Genomic DNA, 26,293 nt, shown 5'->3' on the forward strand with positions numbered 1-26,293 from the left:
TTGACTTGTGTGTGGTTGTGTAGTTTCCCATTGACTTGTGTATGGTTGTGTAGTTTCCCATTGACTTGTGTATGGTTGTGTAATTTCCTATTGACTTGTGTATGGTTGTGTAGTTTCCCATTGACTTGTGTATGGTTGTGTAGTTTCCCATTGAGTTGTGTACGGTTGTGTAGTTTCCAATTGAGTTGTGTATGGTTGTGTAGTTTCCCATTGACTCGTGTATGGTTGTGTAGTTTCCCATTGACTTGTGTATGGTTGTAAAGTGTCCTACTGACTTGTGTATGGTTGTGTAGTTTCCCATTGACTTGTGTATGGTTGTGTAGTTTCCCATTGACTTGTGTATGGTTGTGTAGTTTCCCATTGACTTGTGTATGGTTGTGTAGTTTCCCATTGACTTGTGTATGGTTGTGTAGTTTCCCATTGACCTGTGTATGGTTGTGTAGTTTCCCATTGACTTGTGTATGGTTGTGTAATTTCCCATTGACTTGTGTATGGTTGTGTAGTTTCCCATTGACTTGTGTACGGTTGTGTAGTTTCCCGTTGAGTTGTGTATGTTTGTGTAGTTTCCCATTGACTTGTGTACGGTTGTGTAGTTTCCCATTGAGTTGTGTATGGTTGTGTAGTTTCCCATTGACTTGTGTATGGTTGTAAAGTGTCCTACTGACTTGTGTATGGTTGTGTAGTTTCCCGTTGACTTGTGTATGGTTGCGTAGTTTCCCATTAACTTGTGTATGGTTGTGTAGTTTCCCATTGACTTGTGTACGGTTGTGTAGTTTCCCGTTGAGTTGTGTATGTTTGTGTAGTTTCCCATTGACTTGTGTACGGTTGTGTAGTTTCCCATTGAGTTGTGTATGGTTGTGTAGTTTCCCATTGACTTGTGTATGGTTGTAAAGTGTCCTACTGACTTGTGTATGGTTGTGTAGTTTCCCATTGAGTAGCGTACGGTTGTGTAGTTAATTTGAGTTGGAAACTTACCATAATTTTATAATAATAACATACCTCGATAATTTGCTGACTGAGTGAAACTAAACTGATGCCAATCCATTATCTTGGTGATGTTTTTAGCAATCGTCTCCCTCTCTCCCCCCCCCCCTGCCCTTTACGTCCGCAGCCGCCTTGAAGAGAAAACGCCACGGGTCGTCGAAATAAATTAGTATAGGTAACAAATATTCATGATTCTCATCTTGACTGATGAAGAGGAAACGACACGGACAAGAGACTAAGCAAGCACTGGTTCCAACAGCACATACATTGTTCATAAACCAAATGAGAAACAGGGAACCAGCGGCAGTTACCATAGAACGTGCATGGTTGTAGTTCGTGGTTTAGCTTCATACGTCTTTTCTGTTATATATCTCAAAGAGACGCAGACTATACTAACTTATCACTCATTGTCACAACATGACACGACGTCTGGAAACCGTACTCATCGCACATTACGTTTATTCGTTGAATTGACGACAAAGGGCACTCAACAACATCATCAGTCCCAAATTTTTGTAATTTGGTGCGGGGGAAAAACACTTAAAACCTCATTCTAACGTCACAGCTGCGTTCGAATTGGCCCCTTCTTACGTTCATTTATTAACATGAGCTTATTGGTTCAAAAAATAAAATGTTGATTCTGATATCTGAAAAGTATAGTCAATGATAATAGTCTCGACGTTTCGAAAATCCTGCTTCTCAACTTCAGGAGAATACTAACAGCTGTTCGAAATAGTAAAACTCGACCTGCTGAAGTCATAGAGGATTTTGTCATCGGTATAACGTATGTCCATCTCACGGTAAATTATTATGGGCTGACTCAAAAGAGAGCACCATCAGAAGTTATACACAATTTGCCGCAACCGGGGGACAGAATCTCCTACTGCACTAGACTTGATTCAAGTCCCGTTCCCGGTCCTGCATATCGTGCCAACTAGCAACACAAACTATATTGTGGCACGGATTAGGGGATGCCGGTGTCAGATGCAATTGTGTCCGCCATGCAATATTGTCCGCTCCGGACACTTTTGCATATGCAATCGTGTCCGGGTTATGCAAAACCGTACGGCGGACATGTACATGCCTGTACATGTGTGTGCGCGGCGTAAGCGAGCGTGCATGTACTGAACCTACATAATATGCAGCATGAATATTCGCGTATTTTATGATACACACATGGTGTTACCGCAAACCAAATATACATTGATTCCTCACCAACGGCCGAACATTTCCCATGTCATTCACGACATGCTTGTAAACAAAAGCGAACGTGTTCCGTCGACCTAGGGCGTTTAATTTACTGCAAGGACGGTTTTGCACGGGGGCGGACACAACTGCATATGCAAATGTGTCCGGGCAGACACAATTGCATTATGCAGCAGCGTCCGGGCGGACACGATTGCATATGCAAAACCGTCCGGCGGACATTATTGTATATGCAATAATGTCCTCCGGATAGTATTGCATAGAGGACATAATTGCATGCGACACCGGCCGCGCAAAGTTTTTTTACGTTAGGCGATGGGAATGAACATAGCATTATAAAAGGACTCTCGCGGGATTAGAACTTGAGTCAAATCTACTGCATGGAACACCGGCTCTGAGAACCAATACTCATCATCCCTACCTAAAGCTAAAAGATTGTGACGCCGTCACCAAATAATCTCTCTCGTACGTCTTTGGAAATGAATTCGGTCGAATCAAGAGATTTTGTGACTCGTATATAATACGGGTATTTCAAAATCACATTTCCTAAAGGTAGTCATAGGGATATGATAAAACAGATTGTGTGAGCTTAGTAATAATTTCGAACTTCTGTCAGGACTCGGTGATGAGAAGTTGTATACGTTTATCTACGTCTCTGAGCTGGCGTCGTAGCTGTTATTCTATAGAAACAAAGATATCCTGCGCTTTGGTCCAGTTGCTGAGAATGCACAAGTATACGGTGTAAACGAACCACACACAAGAATAATTCACAAATGAGACACAATGTTGGTTTTTATATAATATCTATTCCTATTGTTAAACATACTTTAATTGCTGCAGTAATACGTATTTCCGAACTTAGATAACAACCAGGGTTCATGTGAATGGACAGTGAGAGAACACTGGTTCTTGGTATGGGGCTACAACGGTGTAGAATCCCATCCAAGATGAGTCAAAATATCCAATGGGGATTTTTACCCCGTGAAAGGTCCTTCTGTAGAAAATAAAAAACTGGTGGAATTTCTCATCACCGAATAGTACATATCCCGTTATGTCTGAAATATTTGTCTAGATTATATGATTCCCAACTGGTCTTACATACGCCAGAACAATCACTTGCAGTTTGAAGCGTGTGATTGACAGATGAGTCTAATTATGCAAAACTGGTTCCATGATTTTGATTTGTGAACCAAAATCATGACGGTTACGATTATACAAAACACCTTTAAGATGCCAAGAAACAAGATGGTTCAAATCAATCTCTTAAAGAAAACCAAAGCAATTATCAAATTCTATTAAGTTTTACCTATTCTTAGATCTTGTTCATATACCCAGACCAGTAATATAACCGCATATGAGTAGGGGAGGGGGAAGTCATATAAGGTCAACTGATGTCAAAGTTCACGTGCTGATCTCACGAGTTCATTGACCTTTACGAAACCCCTTTTTCGAATCTCTCAACTGATTTTTCTTACAAGCTTCTTGAGAAATGACCCGATGGTAACTTTGGGTGACACCCTCCTCCCTTCCTATCCCATTTAGCTACAGTACTGGTTTACTCACCATGGCTTTGAGTAAACTCAAGCTGGTGTTCGGACTAAAACAATAGAATTGTGTGCGTTTGGTGACTTCAAATTCCTTCACTCCAAAATGTATAATTGCTATGAATGGCAATCTTTACTGGTTGAAAGAAAGCCACCGGTAGATTATTTCTGTCTGTTTTGAGTTATGGCACGACAGAGTAAAAAATACCGGTTATAATATAAAATAACTAAAAAATGAATAATGAATGAGACATTGAAGTCTCCATCACACCCCTATGTGTGGTAAATACTGAGTACAATGTGTGTACAGATGAATGGGACTTGCATGACAGTGATTTATGCTGAATCTACTTAGAAGACAAAAAGTTCCACATCCGAAAGACAGAACTCAAAAACGTCTCTTGGTATTTTGAATTTCTTGGAGAGAAAATGGAAGAGTCCGTTGTGGGATCTGTGGGAAGAGTAGATACTGGAATCTACTCTTGAATTTCAAAATGAAGTTACTGTGAGATTCAACATGGGTTGGCTCCAGGGCTGACCGGCTCAAGTCCAAGTCATTGCCGATGGTCGGGGAAGCAGTGTAATAGAAGAGGTTCTTCGATTCGAAATGAACATTTAATTGTTTTGAAAAAAAAGTTTTTTAAAAAGAACAAATTGATTTGAAAAAAAATGTTTTGAAAAAAAAATTGTGAAAAAAATTCTTTGAAAACTAATGTTTTGAAAAAAAAAATGGTTTGAAAGAAAAAACTTTGAAAAAAAAAACTTTGAAAAAAAAAACTTTGAAAAAAGTTTTAAAAAACCCTGAAAATATTTGTATGCTTTTACTCTGAGAACGAAAAAAAAGTTTTGCAGTTGAGAGATCTTGAAAAAAGTATGCCTACTCTTGTCAAGTTCAAGTGATGAAATGAAAATTATGCGCAATAATTTCATTTCAAATATCAGCCTCAAAACATAAATCGATTGGCTTAAATTCCCTGTTTGAATTGAAAAGTGACACTCAAGCTCTGAAGTTGAATGCGGATATGTATACAAGAAGAACAGACAGATTATTGTTGTGGTTGCTATGCAATGGCATCCAGATGCTCAGCTCAAGAAAGTCAGGAAAAAAATGCAAGTTATCAGGAAGAATTCTCGAAGACGAAGTCTGTGCTCGAGGTACGGCTAATGGTTTGCCTCGCTATGAATTCCAGGAACCAAAGCGAGACAAAAATAAAACACCGCACCCCTAGAGAAATAAATCCGGAGGAACTTTGAGAATAAAACCCCAAGAATTTGACATTTTTCTTACAATCGAGCTTTAACAAATGAAGACAATCAAGTTTTCTGCCTAATCCTTCTTAACCCAGATCTCAACAAAAACGATTTGATAAGCCAACCGATTTATGGTTTTTAAACGTCAAGTACAAGAAATATCTAATTCATATAAACCCACCTGAATAAATTTCAAACAAAACGACCGGCCGAAAAAAAATTGGTCTTGAAATTTCCTAGATTAAATTAAATTGAATCAGTTTGCCAAGTTGCACTTTTTGTGCACCGATTTCCTATAATAGTTAAGTCTACTATCTTGAAAAGAAATGTCGAAAAAAAATGTCGGAAAAAAATTGATGTATTTGATCATTACACTGCATGAAATAACAATTGGTCTAAAACAAAGAACCAGCCTTAGAGCCAGCACCAATTTGCACTTACAGGAAAGAAAAAGCATCATCAGCATAAATGACTGTCATTCCTAAAGGCAGCAGTATGTTTATCAAGGACCATTTTAGAGAAAAACTAATTCTTGTAAGTGGTGATAAAATATTGTCTAGTTGAGAGGGACGCCCTGATGAAAAAGCGCCATCTGCTCAGAGAGAATCTGCTCTTGCAGTTCCTGTGGTACATTGTCAAGGAACTAGAATGGTAAAGAAAACGGAAACGATGGCGGGAAATTCAAAATGGGAAAGCACAGCATGGTGGTGTAGTCAAGTTGAGTATTGAGTGAAGAGAGACACGAGGGTAAAGATTGAAATGGTTATGGGAAGCGGAACTTACATGATTGGGAAAAGATATAATAAATTTTGACTACGTTTTCGAAGAGGTCTCCGATCAAGGACATTAAAAGGCGGAATTCAGAGAAGATGTGAAAAGAGGGAAGGAATAATGTTTTGATTGGAATATAAAAGCTTGAGATTTTTGTTCATTTTTTTGAATGCAAATTCGCCCAAATAAGGCTAAAAGCCACTCTAGTTATTCAGTAAACTGCTAGTAGTATTGCGACTCCAACTCGAACTGATCTTTTTCACTGTTGTATTTTATATTTACCTGATCCGAGTTAAGGACAACGAAGCCCGGTCCTCCTCCTGGGACCATTCCCAGGAGTTCAGGTTCAGGAGGCTCCTCGGCACCCTGAAAACAAAATACATCATTTCAGAAACATTTTGTTAATTGCATTATTTGGAGAATTTAACATAATCCACGACCGCTGTTCTTTCATATCTTTTCGTCACAGAGTTGTAGGCCCATAACACTATATGTGGAATATTTTTGGCAGCAAATATGCAATTTTCTCATGAGAATAGCTTCTCAGTCAACATGTACACTGCCATTGTTTTGTAAGTAACAAGGCTTTTGTGAAATATTAAAAAAAAAAAATCATACGAGGAGACATAAATATTAAAAATTAGAGTGAACCATTGAATACCAGTTTGATTTCAATAATGACTTTGAAATCAATAAAGTTCAAACCCATGTGTCACTGCCTCAGTGAGTTGTGTGAGATTTTAGTTTGGATTTTATATTTTGTACGAAATCTGTCATGTTTTTGCTTACATCATCGACCGTGTTGAAGTAGACTATGGGATGAGGTGCCCGGATTGACTGGAGAAGTTCCTGGGCATCGCCCATAGCCTCCATGGGATTGTCCTGCAAAGAGGGACATAAAGCAGTGGTCATGTTCCCTGTGGGTATCTACGCTAAAGGAATCAAGATGAAGAAGGGGCCAGGCTTCTTAAAGTGTCAATAGACGTGAAAACAGGTTTAGACTTAGTTCTAAAGTTTGTACAATGGACTAAAAAAAAACATCATTCATTTTAGATGTTTGGTTTTGACTGTATTAATCACAGAGTCGTAACCCTTTACAAACTTCCTCGTTGTCACCCTTCACAAAAAGTTTCTGATAATTGACTAGTTTACTTGAAGGACTTGAAGGTTTAACTTGGGGTATGTTACAAAAAAAACTTTGATAAGTCATATTTTGACCTGATATATTTAGTTGTGCATTGAACATTAAGTAGTTTGGCCGTCGGGTGTATATTGACTGGACTTTTTGCTAAACTGAAGATTTATGTTGCTTATGACCTTTTCGAAACCACGGCTTCGACTCCAGACTGTCTTGACAATATTGCGCGTGCTTGGCGTATGTTGCTTTGTCCGCTTCAGACGAGAGGACCGAGCCTGAAGCCGAATCTAATGCCGAAGGCGTAGTTTCGAAAAGAGCCTTATTGTAAGTTTTCTCTTTGCATCTTTGTTTCATCTCTCGCTAGGAGAAGGAAGAGAAATTCACAAAGCGAATTTGTTATTGCAAGGGGAGAAATGAATCATGAAAGCAAAGACTTGAGGGTAACTTGGACGAACCTTCAACTCCTTCCGAGCCATCTTAATTGCGTTCTTCTTGTTGTTCGTCTTCGGTTTGATCACCTTGGAGAACGCACCACCGTGGAGCATGTCTGCCACATGGCCAGGCAAACTTGGTGAAAGTATTGAGACAATAAACCAATCATTCATAATGATTTCAAGAAACGAAGAAACATGCAATACCGTACAGACCATAAAGCAATGTCACACAGGGCAATTTCTTCAGGCAACCGGGGCCAAATCTCCTGAAGATGCATGCTTATTAAGCACAGAAACAGCTAAGCACAACAAAATTATGCTTTATACCAGAATAAGGTTATCAGTCAAATATAGAATGTCACATGTACAATCTGTGACTGGTATCCTGCTCATTTCTGCTTAGTGGAAATTTTTTAATTAGTATTTTCTGCTTACGCAACTTTATGAAAGTGGGCCCTCAAAGCAACAAACTGCACTCTGCATGCAAGGAGCGCTTTCAATAAACAAAAGAAGACACTCTTCCAGCTGTAGCTTATTATCCTTGAGAAAATCACGAGAAAACTTCAATATGATTGGAATGTTTTCATTTGAGATTGTCCTCTAGACATCTCTCACACAGGAACAAACTTCCCCTGCTCGAACTAATGGTGGAAAAGTAAAAAGGTTATAAAGTCTTACAATCTACATTGTTCCAAATGATTGTTACCGGTATTCTCAAATAAGCAAATTGTTTTGATCTTTGCATAATGCTAACAGTTAATAAGAATTGTTGGAAATAAGACTCACCCACTATCGACGTCACTTTCCCTTTCACTAAAAGGGAAATATTAAAAGTGGAAATAAATCAAAGTTAAGAAACAAAGTAAGAATCAGAATAATAATTCACAACTTTTCCAACGGTCTGTTAATTAAAATAAAGATTCTGGAAAACAATGGAGTCACATAAAAGTAACTAAACAGTCATAAGTTTTCTTAATTTGGAGTAGCCTAATTGTTTTCACAAGGACCTGCATCGGTCAGTGCCTTAATAAAACTGCAAGAATGTAGAGTGTTAAGTTTGATAACGTATTGATGTAAATAATTTTCTATGAAAGACAACAGAAAACAAACGCAAAATATTTCTAATTTTCCTGGACACTTTTTTATTGATTTGACTTTAACTTACATGATCTCCTCATCCTGTGTCTTGTTTTCCTCCTCACGTCGATGTAGATACCACGCCCCCACGGTGACTGCTGCCGTGACAGCAAGCAAGAAACAACTGAGTTTACTGTTAAATGAAAGATAAAAGTCAGTTGGTATGTGGATGGTTGGCAATGTTAAACATGGAAATCTCGTTCGTCCACACAACATAGTGACAACACAAGCATTTACAAATATGAACTATATTTTATCCAAAATCATAGCTATCTAAATGCTTAAAAAAAAATACATATTTTTTATTCCAACACTAATACAACCCATCACTACCGACTCCCTTCATCTATTCATTCCCACCCGCCATATTTACTTCTATTCACCAATTCCAAATTCCAAACCATACTTTGACCCCTCACCTACATCCCAAAACCCCCTCAAATTTCCTTAAACAAAACTTCTCCTATCGTGACCCAACCACAATTCCAGTGACAACCACCAAACAATCATCCAAGCATCTCACATATCCCCACTCCCTTGCCCATCAACCCATCCCTTCGACCAAATTCATATATATACATCTACCCATACCTCTCCCCCCTGGAACCTCAACTCACACCCCTTAACAACCCTCGACCCCCTTACCCATCTGCCGAATCCTACTTTCATCAAACCCATCTGTTAACTCTTTGCTCTCTTTCACCCATTTTCAATTCAATACTTCGTTAAATTAATTTCCAAACCGTGCATTAGATAGCCAAAAGAATATTTTTTATTAATCAATAAGAACAGCTCTTTTTTTCAACGCAGAAAACCTAATTAAGTTTGGAGGCATCATCTAGAAGCCAATGTTATAATCACCCAAACCATCCAAAGATGTCAGTCACAAAATATTCCAAAAGGTCCAAACTCATTGATCTATCACCCACTCACAAACATGCACCACTAATTTCCCGTCCACGTACGCATTATTTTTATCAATCAGTTATTGAACTATTTTTCAAGGGAAAAAAATCCACCCATTATTTTATCTTCAAATTATCCGCCTACAGTAGCCACTGCCAACCCCTAGGCAAGCCCTCCTTACAATTCTTTCTTCTCACTCATCGTATACCCTGGCCTAAGAAAATCATCTTTAATAATCTATTCCTGCCCGATAATCATGCGAAAAGTACATAATCAAAGTAAAGAATAATTGTGTATCGATTTCAAGTATAATTTACCCCATATCCGAGTCTTTCCGCAACAAAATTCACGCTGAGAACTGTAAGAAACGTGTATTAACACTGAAAGCTAGCGATGGATGTGATAGTATGACGTAATGTCCAAACACACCAAACTTGTTTCCAGGGACCAGAAAGTTCGCGCGCTCATTGTACTCTACCATGTGATCCATGACGTATGAATAAATTAAACACAGAAGCGCGCGCACGCTCTTATGAATAGTCTGCCCGCATGTGCGTGAAGTTTGCGCACAAAATGTCGACTTGAAAGTTAAAAATTTGAACATCATCGGTTAAGAATTGAGCTCTTTACAAGAGTGCAAACTTACCCTGAGTTTTGAAGACGTCTGGGTGCATCACGTTTGGGCACAAAACAACTGCATGTAAAAGCTCTACATAGTTTGGCCTTAGGCCTACGTACAGCCGTCAACGGCCTTCTCTTCTATGTGCACTTTTAGATAAAAACGCTGTGAATGTGACACAATAATCCGTGAATGTGACACCGCGACCGTTTAAAATGAGATGAGACTGCGCCATCATCAAACACAAAACCAACCGTTACATGTGTGTGCGTCGGATGTATACGCGGAAAAGAGCAGTCGCGTTTTGAACCCTTTCACAGCGCGCAGCACTCTGTCCCGCGACTTTTCCAGTCAAAATGTACACAAAGAAAAGAAAGCGCATTGTGCAGTGTTGTTGCGTTCTGCGTTTCACAAGGTCTGTAGGCTAGACGCGCCAAAAAATGCACAACTTGCTGCTGGCAAAAAGTGTCCTAAAAAGCGCCGTGCAAGTGAAAAGGAGGGTCTGCTGCCATAATATCTATAGATAGCGGCGTCGCACATCAACACTAAACTATTTCCACTATCTTTTGTACGTTTAGCATCTACTTTCTTCAAATAATAAGGCCTACGAAAGATGAGTAGGCCTACCGTGAACACAAATCAAAGACAAACAGATGGGCTTATAATAATGAGTGCAATGTCGTATAATTTATTGGTCACACGTCGTCACTGCTGTTTTGGGGATAGTTTTCTTTTTAAACTAGGACCTACAATATTATTTCAGCACCTTTTTGATTTGGTCAGGCCCACGGGACATCATCCGCGTGAATTTTAGACCCGGAAGTTTTTATAGAGTGTATTATCCTGACCGTGCAAAAATTTAAAAACCACTAATGTAAAATTGAAACGACTAACCGGATATGCATTAAGCTTACTATAAAATTATCAAAATTCACATTTCTAAAAGGCATAAGCCAACACTCTTAATCTCGGCTAAACCATTCTGTATCGGCTAATCTCGGCTAATCCATTCTGTATCAGACTGGCCAGAAAAATTCCTGTCGAGAAAACTTTTCTGTGATCAGTCTTCATCTTAATGAATTCACCTTGACCGATCATTGATCTCCTTAGCAAACGGCAGTAGTCTAATCACACGCCTATAATAGCACCTTGTGTCATTCATAACGGTGGGCTTTCTTCAACACACTACTACACTGCACTGGTTTTCTATGGCTATACAGTCTAGACCATAATTATTCCAAAAAAGTACTTTGAGTAAAACTTGGTAACATAGTTATCAGAAATTGGGGGTGTTGAATGGGAAAATGATTGGATACTCCCCACCGAAGCTAATTTTTAGTTCTCCCTATAGCAGACGATGCAAAATAGTCAGGTTCTGCTGTACTGTTGGAGAGGATGTTGTAAGGATACCATAGTACAAGTCAGGTATCCTGTTACAGAACAATCGCACATGCGATATTGACCTGACCTTACACTAAAAACAAGTTGCATGTGGAGCTATCAAAGTGTGTTGCTGAATAGATCTGCAAATGGTACAAAAAGTAATATTTCAGGAGAATTAATCATCGGCAAAGGCTTGTCCAATACACTAAAAATTATCAAAGTACACAACTAAAATTTTGTGACTGCGCAGACATTTGTCTTGGGGAATTTTGGATGTACCACTTATCAGAATATGAACAATCCCATGTATCATCGTCACAGTTTTCACGAATGATTGAGATTGTTTCGTTGTGCTCGACTTAAAAACTCAGGACACTATTGGTAATTGTCAAAGACCAGTTGTCTCACTTAATGTATCTCAACATAAAATAACAAACCTGGGCAATCTGAGCTCAATTGGTCGTCGAAGTTCCGAGATAATAATGAAAGAAACTACACCCTTGTCACACGAAGTTGTGTGTAGTTTCATATGCTTGAATAAAATCTAATTATGAGGTCTCGACATCAAATTCTTGGAAAATTACTTCTTTCTCGAAAACTACGCTACTTCAGAGGGAGCCGTTTTCACATTGTTTTATACCATCAACAGCTCCCCATTACTTGTTACCAAGTAAGTTGTTATGCTCATAATTATTTTTGAGTAATTACCAATAGTGTCCACTGGCTTTAAAACTGCAATCTATATATCTTCGTGAAACCTGAAAAACGATTCTACCAACATTTTGAAATTGTTGCACTCATTATTATAACACTGTATTTAAGGGCGTTTAGCTCATGAAAACGCAAAATTGCATCTTATGAAATAAAGGCCCCTTCCTTCACCTACCATAACCAATAAACTGTAATTTTAAGATAAAAATCTCGATCTTCGTAAAAACGGTGAAAATTTGTTGTTTTGAACAAAAGTTATACATATTGAAAATGTCCGGGGCCATGAGAGTGCGTCACAACCAGAGAAGCCTGCCTCACGTGATCTGAAAGTAGAATCTGATTGGCTGCTTCACGTCCCGTAGATATGGGCCGTTCTATTAAGGCAGTAGGGTAGTCTACGTGAAGCCAGTTTCCCGCAACTGCAAGATTCGGGAAGCCGTATTCTTTTGGGAACTTAACGGTCGGCCTGTGTTTTTCCAGACCTTTCGCATACGAGGGGTATTTGTCCGACCCTCCAACGTTGTACGCGAGTACTTTAAACCCCCTCTCGAAAATCTCAGGGAAGATTTCCCTGACAGAGGGCGCTATAAAGTTCCAGATTTTATCATCGGGTATTTCTCCCTGCTCCCAGGCGAACATGTGGAACATGAAGACAGACCCGCCGCTCTGATTGGCCCAGAGAGCGAAGTCTTCCTTGAGCACGTGATACTGGGCGACGAACGTGATTGGCGGGAAGCTCGGAGTCTGCACAACGTCTGGTTTGTAACTCCCTTCGAGTTGTTTGTCGAACCACACCGTGAGGATCTTGAATGGTGGCGCAAGGGGCAACTTCGTGAGGTGGTTCTTCAGTACTTTCTCCAGACGACTTCGGGTGATCTTATCCTCTGGCTTCAGTTTCTGGAGTGAGTTTTGGAGGATCGTCTTGGTGCCGTCGAGGCCGGAGGCTAGCACTACGTGATCAAACCGCTCCGAAGGATGCTCAGTGTCGGTGACGATCTGTCCGTGTTTATCGAAGACGAGGCTGCCTACAGAGGTCTCGAGTTCAATTCTGAGTTGAAGAAAACAGAGAGAACTCTTCTTAAACGCTGCAGCTATCTGGGGGGGGGGGCTGCAAACTTGCTACTGATAATTCAGAATGATGCAGTATTATTCCCTACCTTTCTGTTGTGTACCCCAGTTTGAATCCGTACTAGGCCTAGCTCGTTATTGCATTCAGTCCCTTGCGTGAGTTTCCCCTGGTTGAAGGTTTCCCTCCAACATCTAAAACCAACGTGTCTTCAACATCTTCTCTGCACAGCTACACAGTGCTAGTCGCATTTAAGTGTTCCTTTTGTTTAATTACCAGAAAGATGATGAAGCACGTCTTGACCAACTCATTACTTTCTTAACCATCCCTGAGCACAACAGTATTAAGCTCAAAAGATCGCTTGAAACTTTTGCTTAGCGAAATTGGCGTAACAGCCAAAAGTGAGTAAGATAGATTACTTCGTTTCATGTTGGTACCCCGCTAGTGTATTGCTTGACAAGAAAGTTGTAAGACAATATGTTTTGCTTATATAGGATTGTGTCATGTTGCGTTGATCTCCTGAAAGATGTCTAAGTTGTTTCTGCTATTTGTTTCACGCTGTTCGAGAATGCCGAGATCGTGAGTTAGTTTTTATTTGATACTTTATTGACCAAACCAAAAGCGGACGAGCCGCCAATTACAGGAAAGGATAGTACACAAACATATTCATAAAGCTTTTATGCTCATGTTAGCAATAAAAAAAGAAACATCTTTGGAATTTTTTTTAAAGCAAACAAATAAATTACAGTTGGGAAAAGAAACAGAATATGCATTTGTAAAAAAATATATTCTAAATATATTTTAAAAGCATACATTAATTTATAAATAAACAATAACAACCAAAGAAAATAACTTTAAAACAATCTTGCCTCACCTGACACCGAGAGATTTGAGTCGATCTGCCCATGGAGTCATGATGGCTGTAGCTTGGTTCATCTTGGCCAGGTCACGGTAATCGGCCTGGTGGAAGAACAAGACAGTTAGAATCGTTCAGAAAGGTTCGAGACACGACCGTTTTGAAAATTTAGTAAAATAGTATCTTTTGATTTTGTTAGTTGAGATTTAGTTTTATGTAACTTGAGCCCAAGGTGCCAATTTTCTCTCCTAAACCTTTGGGACTATTTTGTTAAATTTATCATGTTAGGGTGTGGTTGTTTACCTTTGGGTTGCTGACGTAAAACATGTGTGAGAATTGAAACATTTCAGCAGCGCTGAGCATTGCCTTGTCCTGGTAGCTGGCCTTCATCCCTGGTTCCAACACGATGTCGTAGAAGCCACGATGGATGTCAAACATATCCATGTACTCGTCTGTATTGCGGAGATCAAAATGAGAACTCAATTATTGTTTTGTAATTACTAACAGTTTTTATGCCCCAAAATTTGAATCTGAGAATCTAACTGTTGTAGAAGGCTTCTCAGATGGTTTAATTCATAATACGTATATAGGGATTATTCTTCCTACGTAGACACACTATGCGGATTTTCGGCGATGTCTACAAAACGCCAACACCTTAGTGAGATTTTTACAGGGTTAGCTTGATTGTACAGGATGATTACAACAAGCAAACCGAAGTGTTCAAAAAAACTAAATGTAAACCTTGCCTTAGTTGACTCTATAAAATAATTCGAAGCGTCCCCAACGAGATTGAGATAATATGGGCTGGATCGTCCTAAGTTCTAGAATTTTCTAATAATCATACCACCGGATATATTATTATTCTGTTTACATTTACAGGCAGTCCTTTCCAGGCAATCTCAAAGAAGAAAAGCCATTTACATTTCATTCACCTTTATTTCTTGTAGATCATAAGACAATGTTTGACAAATTACCCTCGTTCTGCCAAAGTGATTTTGGTTGCCTCCAGGTTGCCTCGTGTGACAAGGCCCTTAAGGCCCGGTCACACAGGCCCCGATCATCGAGAACGAAAACGAGAACTATAAAAATGCACGCCCTCGATTGGTTGAATGGGCGTGGGCGTATTCTGCGTGGAGCAATTCAACCAATAGAATGCGTTCTCTTTGCGTCATTATCGTTATCGTTTTCGTTATCGCAATATAGGCAACCAGGGGTGGATTTCACAAAGAGTTAGGACTAGTCTTATCTCGAGTTAGGACCAGTTACTTGTCATAACCTAGGACTATCCATGCAATTTGTATATCTCCTAGGACTAGTCCTTAGTTAGGACTAGTCCTAACTCTTTGTGAAATCGACCCCAGTTCCATGCAAACAACAAGAGCAACAATTACAATCCAATGTTACATAGTTTTCCTGTGAATTACTCGTAAGACATTGTTTGAAAATTCACTCATGTGCTACCAAAGTGATTCTGCAGCATGCGAAGCAGTTGGTTGCCTCCAAGTTTCCAGTAAAGTTGCCTCGTCTTACAAGGCCCTCAGACATCCTCGATTTAGCAGGCCTGTACGCTTCGTTTTTGAAAGGGCAAGGGCACCAAGGCATTTTCTCCTTGGTAAAAGGCACCCTATGAGAAAATTGTACAGTTCTACTAGAGCATGTCAAGGGCACCGCGAGGCAATGGCCAGGGGTCATGGAGGCAATCGCCTTCGTTGCCTCCGTGAATTGAAAGCCATTGGCAATTTCGGTAAACAGTATTGCCAAAGGCCCACACTTCGTGTATCACAACTTAATATAAAATAACACACCTGTGAAAATTTAGGCTCAATCGGTCATAGGAGTCGGGAGAAAATAATGGGATCACCCACCCTTGTTTCCGCACGTTTCGCCGTGTCATGACATGTGTTTACTATAAATCCTTAATTCTCGATGTCGAGAATTGATAAGCGTTTTTATGTTTTCTCAAAAAGTAAAGCATTTCATGGAATAATATTTCAAGACAAGTCTTTTACCATTACCTTCTGTAAACCCTGTAAGTAATTTGTAGATCTGTGAACTTTTATTTTTTGTTCTGTTCCAAAGGTGTATAATGGCTTTAACCAGGCCAGGTACCAGGTTTGTGCGGGTATATATCCTTTCAAGTAAACATTTAAAATTCCTTACCGAATGTGATTGCGTCCCACCTCTTGAAGTTGGTGTCGTGATTATAGTTGATGAAGTCCCAAGCACACCGCAGCCAGAAAAGGATCTCCAAGATGTTGAGGTTGGGACTGCGGTAGATCATACCTTAAAATACAGAGACAAGATAGATACCAAAGTTTATTACAAAAAGCAACGAGTGCGCTCTGCAGGGCCCAATTTCATAGAGCTGCTAAGCACGAAAATTTGCTTAGCATGAAGTTTCTTCCTTGATAAAAACAGGATTACCAACCAAATTTCCATTTTGTTGCATTTTCTAGTTGGTATTCAGCTGTTGTATATGCTTATCTTGAAAATCACGTAGACATTTGATTGGGAAATCCTGTTTTTATCATTGCAAACATTTCATGCTAAGCAAACATTTTTGTGCTTAGCAGCTCTATGAAATTGGACCCTGATAAATTATCTGAACAATGTAACCAGATAATAATAAAAATAATGATTACATTTATATAGCGCTTTATATTAAAAATAAGTTTCTAAGCGCTTCACAAAGAAAATCTAAACGATTAAGTAAGCAAACGGGAAAATTAAAGCTAGAAATGTACAATAATAATACAAAAGGTACACGAAATATACAATAAACAGGCTATTTAGAAGAGACAAATATCATTAGACTATGAGAACAAGTTATTGTAATCTCATTGGCACTGATGGAAACCATTGAAATACTAATCAATCTTAATTGCTATGGGGCAAGCGTAATGTCAAAATAAAAAAACACCGTTGTGATACAACTCATGTTAACATTTATGTGCTTTGTGAAGTTGATAGCAAATTATTTGGTTTAATTTTTACGCATTTTTCCATCTCATTGCAAAGGTATTTCATTTATTTATGCAAAGTTTGAAGTGTTGATAACAAAACTTATATTTGTCCAAAGTATACTCTCCATGAAAACGATAATGCTTCTGTCCTGTCTTTTTGAAATAAAATAAGAAACCACGTTTTTATTCTGCAAGAAAATTGTCAACTGTATCTGTTGACTTAAAGTACCCTCACTTCCTAAGTATATTCACACAAAAATATTTTTTGTGTGGTGATGTTTTTCCCTCAGGGCCTTCAATACTGCACAGGGATCTTCCATTGTCAAATAAAAACCGCAAAGAAAAAAGTAGTGAAAATGGACAATGGACCATACCTGCAAGATTGAGCGGGAATATCCCATGGCTATACATTCTCTCCGGCTGGTAGTTCTTATACACCAGGTCATGAACCTCCCATCGATGGAAGTTATCTTCAACACCCAGACGTCTAATGATGTCTCGTGCGTTGTGGAAATTATGGAACCAGGCTGTTGGGTTTTATATTTAGGAGTTGTGGAAAATGAGAAAACGTTAATAACTTTGACAAGACCACGAGGTAAAAAGGTGATGCAAAGCAGATTTACAGCAAGACGGTCAGAGCACACTGATCGGAACTTAAAGCAGAAACTGGCTCTTCTCAGAGCCACCTCTCGTGACAAAAAGATACCTGTCTAGTCACCACCAACCTTTACCTAATCATAGGTTTTCATTGATACTCTTCATTGATAACTTCTTGGCAACGATTTCTCGACCTTACCCCACGAGGGTATTTATCTCCCCATGTGACAGTCATAATATACTTCTTATACCGTCTATTGGAGACAGAAGTAAATTGTCAGTTGATCATAAGATCAACTTAAACAAAATCACTCAAACAAATTTGACAACTTAATCTCGTCTATTGATCCTTGTGTATTTAGTTATTTGGTCCCAAGTGTTACCGGAAAACTATAGCCACACCCTTTTGAAACTGGTGTTTTTCCGCTTTTGACAGCGCCCTGCATGGTTCCCAGCAAAGGCCCATTAAGTGAAATCAACACTGAAGTACCAGTGCCTCAGAAAACCAGCGTAAAACCAGTTCGTGTTGTAGGCAGTGCACTAGTGGTAATTACTCAAAATAATTGTTAGCATAAAACCTTACTTGGTGACAAGTAATGGGGAGAGGTTGACGGCATAAAACATTGTGAGAAACGGCTCCCTCTGAAGTGAAGTAGTTTTCGAGAAAGAAGTAATTTTCCACGAATTTGATTTCGAGACCTCAGATTTAGAATTTTGAGGTCTCGAAATCAACCATCTAAACGCACACAATTTCGTGTGACAAGGGTGTTTTTTCTTTCATTACTATCTCTTAACTTTGACGACCAATTGAGCTAAAATTTTCACAGGTTTGTTATTTTATGCATATGTTGAGATACACCAAGTGAGGAGACTTGTCTTTGACAATTACCAATAGTGTCCACTGCCTTTAAACACGCCACAACACGGACGGACTGGTGAAGGTTGTTCAAGTCAATTCATTACCATCCTGTTTTTTCTTTCTGTAGTAAAAACATGCAACAAACCACTTCATTCAAATATCTAAGCTTCATTTTAAATCACCTTGCATTCCACCATCGACCATGAAAGTCCGTCCGAGTTTGCGCACTGGTTTTGTCTGCATGTAGACACCACCTAGAGCCGTGTCTGCTTCACGTATGGTCACCTGGTACCCGCGCTCAGCTAACTCCAAAGCTGCAGACATGCCGGCCAATCCACCCCCTAAGGAATGGTTAAAGACAAACAATGATGACAATTAATACCAGTACAAGTTAAGAACCATCGCAAGGGTTAATTAAAGTTGTCTTTCATGAAAGTAGATGTTGTACTCGAGTTCTATATACAGTGTGATCTGTTAAAGCGGTAGTGAAATGTTCATTTTACTTAATTGTCAATGTCATTGTCATTGTTTGCTATGGATGCGTCTGACTAGGTTTAACTTCTCGAGCTTATTATATGTCAGTCATGATACATACATAGTGCTACACTTGCATGGTTTGTATTGATTCAATTTCCTTCTTGAACTTGATCAATCATGCTGATCGAAACGTCAAAATGTTGTTCACACAGCCAGTTCTAGATATCAATATAAACCACCGAACAAAGATATTGACAAAGTAGGGAGACCACCAACATTATGGCTATAGATAGCTCAGTTGGTTTGGTAGAAAGCCGGCCCGTTAATCTGGAGGTAGTTGGTTCCAGCCCCACTCTAGTAAATTTGTTTTATGTTCAACCCCAAAAATCACAGCCAGTTCTAATCAAAACCACCACAACTCATCATAAAAGACATTTTTCAAGACTGTCTAATGCTTTTCCGTAAACCAATACTAGAAACTTTATTTGCATCATGCAAAGTTCCACATTGCTTGCCTCAAGTTGACGGCCCCAAACCTTTCCATTAATAGATTTTGCCTTCAAAGCGATCAGAGAAACGTCTCCATCCTCTGTCAATTTAGAAATATTTATGAACAGGTGTTTTTCATATTTTTTTATTTGATAAAAGACTCACCAACAATGAGAACTTTCTTGACTACACCTTCTGCAAGCCGCTCTCGGTCTTCCGGATTAGCCGGTGGGATTATCCTTGGAGATTTAGGGATCCCAACCAACAAGGTCATCATAATCCCCACTGAAGAAGACACAAATATATACACAGAACAACAACTTTTATTGAGTTTACGGAGAACTATAATCAAGAAAATAGAATGAGCTGTTCAAACTGCTTATATCAACGAAAATGACCTATGGTATAAATGCACCAATAGTTTCTGTCCTGACATTTCGAACCCGCAGAGTCTTTCTCGAAGGCGAATGGTAAATAATCCTATACAATTCGCGGTTTACTTAAATTGAAAGCACACAAATACACAACTTGTTCATAGTGTAAGCCTACATTGTAAACTATACATGACAATGAATAGCAAACAAACAATGCTTAAAGGAACGTTACAGAACTGGTAAGAAAACAAAGTCGTGAAGATCACAGATTTACATAAAACTTACACGGTATAATGATGATGAAAACAGCTCTTGAAATATTTCTGTCTGAAATGTCATATTTGATGAGAAATAAATAATCTAACTTTGCGTTTGGAGTTAATCGCTCAGTGAGCGTTTTATTCATTTTTATTTTGGCATCGATGCAATGCAAAATTTGCAATCAGTTTTTCACCATTCTCTCGTGACCCAGATGGCCGATCGCTCTCAAACTTGTACAGGTTTGTCAGTTTAAGTAAATGGTGGATTACGTAAAGTGCTTACACTGCCAGCAACTGCTTTGTTAGCAAAAAACAATTCTGTAATGTTCCTTTATGAAAATTTAATTCGAGCTGTATAAAAAGTATTGCCGTGGTATCTCAATATCTCACTATAAGTTGACATTTGCACTGCGCAATTTCTCATTTGCGACGCACAACCAGGGCCCAAATTAATGGCTCTGCTTACCGTATAAGCACAGAATCGGCGCTTACGGGAGCAGGGAATTCTGTGCTTAAGGGCAAGCGTATTTCACGGGCAAGCGTATTTCACGGGCAAGCGGCGAATTTTGGCTTCTGTGCGTGCGTACTCCCCGTTACTATAGGTATCAAGGCTAGCGCAGAAATTCGGCGCTTGCACGTAAGCACAGAATTCGGCGGTAAGCAGAGCCATGAAATTGGGCCCTGTTCGTCGGTAAACCTACAACTTTATTCCTGTTTTATGTCAACGAAGTGTAATTCTTCAGCATTTGGAAATTCACAAATTGATGACGGTGAACATCTGTTCGAGAAAGTACCGCGATAATAGGAGAACCCATCCTGCCTAATGCAAATAATTTAGTCCTAGAATCCATCTGTTTCATAAAATTTCAATCATTCACCACATTTTGAAGGTCATTTCAAATGTCACCTTTCAGCTTCGAAGTTAAACATTAACGGTAGTGTCAAACACGACTCTGTTCAGCAAAGATGATCAGCTGTTTCCATTGCAACTCTGGCCTTCATCAATACTGATATGTGTCAATTACAGTCCACTAAAAATATGAGCATGAATTATTGATTCCAAATCTAATTCGACGCATGTGTCAAGGTTTTGAATGATTTGATAGTTTCTTGTGGCGTGTGTGACGGATTGAATTACATAGCTTGTCTGTTGTTTTAAGAGCTCAGACGTTTAAGAAAGCCATTGAGAAAGACTCTACTTTAGTCGAAACGTCAGGCCGTTAACTATTTTTTCAACGATGTTCGAGTATAAGATAGGCATACATGTTTTTGAAGAGCTTCCCCTGTTTTGTTTTTGTTTAAAGACATCAAAGTATACCTTCATTTGTATTTTGTTGGGTCAGTTTGAGAGGTCGTAGGTTCATGTCCCGTTCTCTATAACCAATTGTTCTTTGTTAACCCCCCCCCCCCCAAACAATTTTCATTTACAAGAACAAGCAAAAACCTTCAAAACTTACCAAGGACAACGACGATGATAATCATGTACTTCATCTTATAATTTCAGTTCTGGGACACCGTAGCCTCATCAAGCCAGTCTCGATGCTGAGATCTTGCCGCACCTGCCAATGTCAAAAATGTTGCCATGGTAACTGAGGTCAAGGTCAAATTGGGGCAGCCATGCTGTTTACGTCTCGAGCGTAAACCAAGCTCGTACGTTGGCATTCAAGTCTTCACCAGACCGTGGAGCATGGCCCAAAGCTGCTGGGGTCGATCTCACAAAGATAGTCCTAACTTTTAGAACTGGCCCTAAAACAAAACTTAAGGCTAGTCCTAAGTTAGGACGAGCATGGAGGGGGACGAGTAACTCGACCTAACTCGAGATAAGACTAGTCTTCACATTATAAATCCTTCAACCCCTAAACAATGATATTTAGAGTAGTGTTACCACGAGCCAAATTTAATGTTAATACCTTGCCACAATGTACCAAATGCAATGGTTTCCTGTTTTTTGTTTTACTTTTGTTTTACTATAATATCATATGGCTCTATGCTGTTTCGAACTTCATCTACAGAAAGTATACTCATCCCGGCATCTCTCGTTTATAACACTTACAGGCTTTACGGAGAGACGCTCAGACTAGCTGCTTACAGTGATTGTGATCACTGATGACGGTCTTTCCGACCACACTAATGGGTCTAGAATGTGGCAGGACGCAATATAGCTTAAAGGCTTAAAGGCAGTAGACACTATTGGTAGTTACTCAAAATAATTATTAGCGTAAAACCTTTCTTGGTGACGAGTAATGGGGAGAGGTTGATGGTATAAAATATTGTGAGAAACGCCTTCCTCTGAAGTGCCATAGTTTTCGAGAAAGAAGTAATTTTCCACGAATTTGATTTCGAGACCTCAAGTTTAGAACTTGAGGTCTCGAAATCAATTATCTAAACGCACACAACTTCGTGCGGCAAGTGTATTTTTTCTTTCATTATTATCTGGCAAGTTCGATGACCGATTGAGCTCAAATTTTCACAGGTTTGTTATTTTATGCATATGTTGAGATACACCAACTGTGAAGGCTAGTCTTTGACAATTACCAATAGTGTCCATTGCCTTTAAAGGAACACGTTGCTTTGGGTCGGACGAGTTGGTATATAAAGGCGCTTGAAACCGTTGATATAAAATGTATTTGGTTAGAAAGATGTTGTAAAAGTAGAATACAATAATCCACACAAATATGCCTCGAAATTGCATGGTTTTCCTCTTACCTCGTCGACTGACACGGTCGGCCATTTATGGGAGTCACACTTTTGAAAACGGTTTCAAACGCTTTTCAAACGCTTTTCAACGACCAACTCGTATCCAAGGCAGCGTGTTCCTTTAAAGATGCACTTATGGATAATAATGACTGTTCGTGAGCTTCTTGCTGTACTGCATACACATCATAGATTGGGTTATTTCTCTATGCATACATAGCTTATACAATATGCTGGCAAGTTTGGACAATTATGAATGGAAGGACGTATGTTTCAAAAAACATGAATTAAATTACACCTTTCAAGCATAGCTCCATGTTCTAAATAAAGGAACTTGAAGTATTCATCACCTGATATCATACCACACTTAGACCCTGGTGGGTTAATGTCCATGCTCTTTGGTTTCACACTGTCAAGCGTAATCAATCAACCATAATTATACGCTTTTGTACATTACACCGGCTAGGCGGCTATATGTAAGAATTGTGTCCAGACCACTAACCACTTTATCATGGTCGAGGCCAGACACCCATGAGACACGTTTTAAAAATTCGAAGTACGAAGTTTAGCCTATATACTTATAGAATGTTGAAAAATAGATCAATGTCCTTTTCATTTTGTTTTTCTCTCAACACGGGCCTACTGCAATATGATGAATGTAATGTGTGCGAAATTCACTAAAATTTTGTTGTGGATAATTCTGTAATGCTCCACAACCCAGGAACAGATATTGACGGAGAGAATGTCAAAGTTCAATTGTAATTTGGGTTTTTCATCACGGGGAATTATTTGCAGCAAGATGGGCCTACTATAAATTGGAGAATGTAATTTGCATGAAATTTACTCAGCAACCAATTTGTAGGTATTCGGGCAAGCCCGGAATACCTCTTATTTTTGTTCGGTTTGTGAATAATTCTGTAATTCTTCACTACACCAGGAACAGATATTGACGGAGAGAATATCAAAGTTCAATTGTAATTTTTTTCTTCCCAGGGGAATTATTTCAGAGTGATCGTTTTCCAGTCTGCAGCTGAATTGACTAAAAGTGCAGATTATGCGAGTCAGCTGCGCTGCTCATAAATGGGAATTCCAGTGAGGATAGAAATCATGTTGGTGGGCGTCTTGTCAGTGTAGTACTTGTGGCGGTGGACCACTACAGTTTTCGTTCATTCTGGTGTGACGGAAACCTATAGTATTTGAATATGCCTATAATAATATAGCCAGACGATTAGGTTTACGCATGGAGGTAATCCTACCTCCTTCTGGTGCAAGGAACTGTGCAGTAGACGTGAATAATAATGTTAGTCTGGAAATGGGGCCTAGCTTTTTGTCCCAATATAATCAGTTAAAATAAACACATGTGAATTGTATTTATACGGTCTCAAAAACACACTGAACTAATAAAAGTCGAAGGATCTGTGAGTGTACAAAATAGTCTACAGTAAATCACATTAGAGTGTGAAATGTCATACCAAACTGAACGTACAAAAGTGCTTACCTGCGACTCGCCTTCTTCCGGCGTGCTGCTTCAAGAAGTACGGAAGATGGCCGCTATCAAACCGATTGACGACGCAAGGCTTCGCGACCGGTGCCTAGGACAACACGTGGTCGTAGTACAGGTTCAATTTACCATGCAGTGTGGTTCTTTCTGTATTAATTTACAGCATCCTTTCTCTGTGGTAATGTCATTAAACAGTAACTGTTGTGTGTGAATGCCCTATTGCTCCCCTGCTCGCTGTTCACTACGAACCATGCGGTCGACGTTCTGTTGACAGTGTGGTTGTGCTTTGTGTGCGGGTGTCCTCGATGTTTACTATGTTGAGGTCATCAACACAATGAAGATATTAGACTTCCCGGGCCGTCGGTACTTCTATTACTGTGGAACTTCAAGGTGGAACGCTACACGAAAATATAGACTTCCATGTAGCGTACAGTGCCAACAAACATTCTAAATATTTAGAAATGCTTTTCTAATACTAAAAGGAACACAGCTTTTTACTGTTAAAGACAGTGGACACTATTGGTAATTGTCAAAGACCAGTCTTCTCACTTGGTGTATCATATGCATAAAATAACAAAGCTGTGAAAATTTGAGCTCAAATGGTCTTCGAAGTTGCGAGATATGAATGAAATAAAAAACACCCTTGTCACACGAAGTTGTGTGTTTCAGATGCTTGATTTCGAGACCTCACATTCTAAACTTGAGGTCTCGAAATCAAATTCGCGGAAAATTACTTCTTTCTCGAAAACTACGCCACTTCAGAGGGAGCCGTTTCTCACAATGTTTTATACTGTCAACCTCTCCCCATTACTCGTTACCAAGTGAGGTTTTATGCTGATAATTATTTTGAGTAATTACCAATAGTGTTCACTGCCTTTAAATAATCTTTTTACTTAAGGGAACTTGATCGACTGACTTAACTTTTATCGTCTGCTCAATTTGGTATGGGGAGAATCCCATTCCACTGCAGGGCCCGTCGACTTATTCTCTCCAGTTAAACCAAAACATCTCCCCCCGTACCCGAAACAATCAAAACGACCTAGCTTCAATCTTGACAAAAATTTCCCCAAAGCTCTGGGCAAAATTATAAGAACCTTTTTTCAGGGCCCATGTCATCCATCAAATATACCTCAAGTTGAGTTAAAAAAAAAAAAAAGAAGAAAAAGAAATCAGTTCACAAAAGGGGCCCACATTTTCACACCGTAAGGCTACTATCTTTTTTTTTTTTTTTTTGGGGGGGGGTGGGGGGTGGCTCTGATTTTTTTTTATATGAGGCCAACAACATATTAGTGAAGCGGACACTCTGATTTCTCCTCTGGTTTCAGACAATTATGTTTTTACTTTGTATGTCTAACGAGTGCAGGGTATGCCATTTTGTGTATAAAGGCTGTATGTTAATCATTTATGTTTACATAACTGATTTCGAGTAAAATCAAGTGCTGTTTTGACAAAATGTACAAAATGTAAACTAAACAGTTTGACAGCCTTTATCTTTTGCAGAGTACGTGTTGACACGTTTTTTAACAACACTCATTTAAAAATAAGTTTGCAGTATGGTACAGATGATCATCGAAAGGCTTCCCAGATTCTAGCCTTGCTCAAGGCAGTCGAATTATTCACTCCGAAAAAAGACCGCCGTTGTATAAAACCCACCCGTATTCACTCTGCGTAACATCGCACGACACGGTGCCCCCGGACGGCCTCCGCATGCGGTTAGTGGTACGAGTGCGATGACTTGTGTGGACAGTATTCGTACGATCTGATAGTGTGTATACGGGTGGGTCATGCGGTGTGATCGCACGCACCACGAACAGGGTATACTGGAGGTTTACACCGGCGTCTTTTCGGAGCGAATCATGCGACTGCCTTGAGCAAGGCTACCCAGATTCAAAATATTCCGATGACTGCAATGCAGGAATCATGTATATCCTTAGATCATATGGAACTACCAGTCTTTAAATCGGTCTTAAAGGCTGCAGTGGACACTATTGGTAATAACTCTTGGTTATAATTATTAGCATAAACCTTACTTGGTAACGAGTAATGGAGAGCTGTTGATTGTGTACAATATTG

The 26,293-nt window shown here is 39.3% G+C and overlaps 2 protein-coding genes across 2 annotated transcripts; both read right to left on the bottom strand.

Annotated features, from left to right (window-relative positions):
* Positions 1-3,010: 3,010 nt before the first annotated feature.
* Positions 3,011-9,845, bottom strand: LOC139939016 (uncharacterized). The gene is made up of 7 exons (XM_071934725.1): positions 9,689-9,845; positions 8,494-8,598; positions 8,115-8,141; positions 7,350-7,461; positions 6,546-6,638; positions 6,039-6,122; positions 3,011-5,628 (listed from the first exon to the last, which is right to left on the bottom strand). The coding sequence occupies exons 1-7, from the start codon at positions 9,691-9,693 to the stop codon at positions 5,542-5,544; spliced, it is 513 nt and encodes a 170-aa protein (XP_071790826.1). The 5' UTR covers positions 9,694-9,845; the 3' UTR covers positions 3,011-5,541.
* An 804-nt stretch (positions 9,846-10,649) lies between these two features.
* LOC139939114 (carotenoid phi-ring synthase-like) lies at positions 10,650-24,540 on the bottom strand. The gene is made up of 9 exons (XM_071934853.1): positions 24,218-24,540; positions 21,483-21,584; positions 19,557-19,676; positions 18,608-18,766; positions 17,344-17,496; positions 16,167-16,289; positions 14,310-14,458; positions 14,025-14,110; positions 10,650-13,132 (listed from the first exon to the last, which is right to left on the bottom strand). Exons 2-9 carry the CDS (start codon positions 21,514-21,516, stop codon positions 12,340-12,342), a joined length of 1,617 nt encoding a protein of 538 aa, XP_071790954.1. The 5' UTR covers positions 21,517-21,584; positions 24,218-24,540; the 3' UTR covers positions 10,650-12,339.
* Positions 24,541-26,293: the final 1,753 nt, after the last annotated feature.

This window comes from Asterias amurensis, chromosome 6 (genome assembly GCF_032118995.1).
Source record: "Asterias amurensis chromosome 6, ASM3211899v1".
NCBI classification, from domain to species: domain Eukaryota; kingdom Metazoa; phylum Echinodermata; class Asteroidea; order Forcipulatida; family Asteriidae; genus Asterias; species Asterias amurensis.

Excerpts from the sequence above, each read along its gene's own strand:
- LOC139939016 (XM_071934725.1), bottom strand. Across the intron at positions 6,123-6,545 it reads ACTTCAACACGGTCGATGAT|GGTGCCGAGGAGCCTCCTGA; the intron begins GTAAGCAAAAAC and ends TTTTGTTTTCAG. Across the intron at positions 5,629-6,038 it reads TTGTCCTTAACTCGGATCAG|TTCCTTGACAATGTACCACA; the intron begins GTAAATATAAAA and ends TTACCATTCTAG.
- LOC139939114 (XM_071934853.1), bottom strand. The coding sequence starts at position 21,516 with ATGAAGTACATGATTATCATCGTCGTTGTCCTTG. Across the intron at positions 16,290-17,343 it reads ATTCCCGCTCAATCTTGCAG|GTATGATCTACCGCAGTCCC; the intron begins GTATGGTCCATT and ends CTGTATTTTAAG. Across the intron at positions 13,133-14,024 it reads CTCAAATCTCTCGGTGTCAG|AATTGAACTCGAGACCTCTG; the intron begins GTGAGGCAAGAT and ends TCTTCAACTCAG.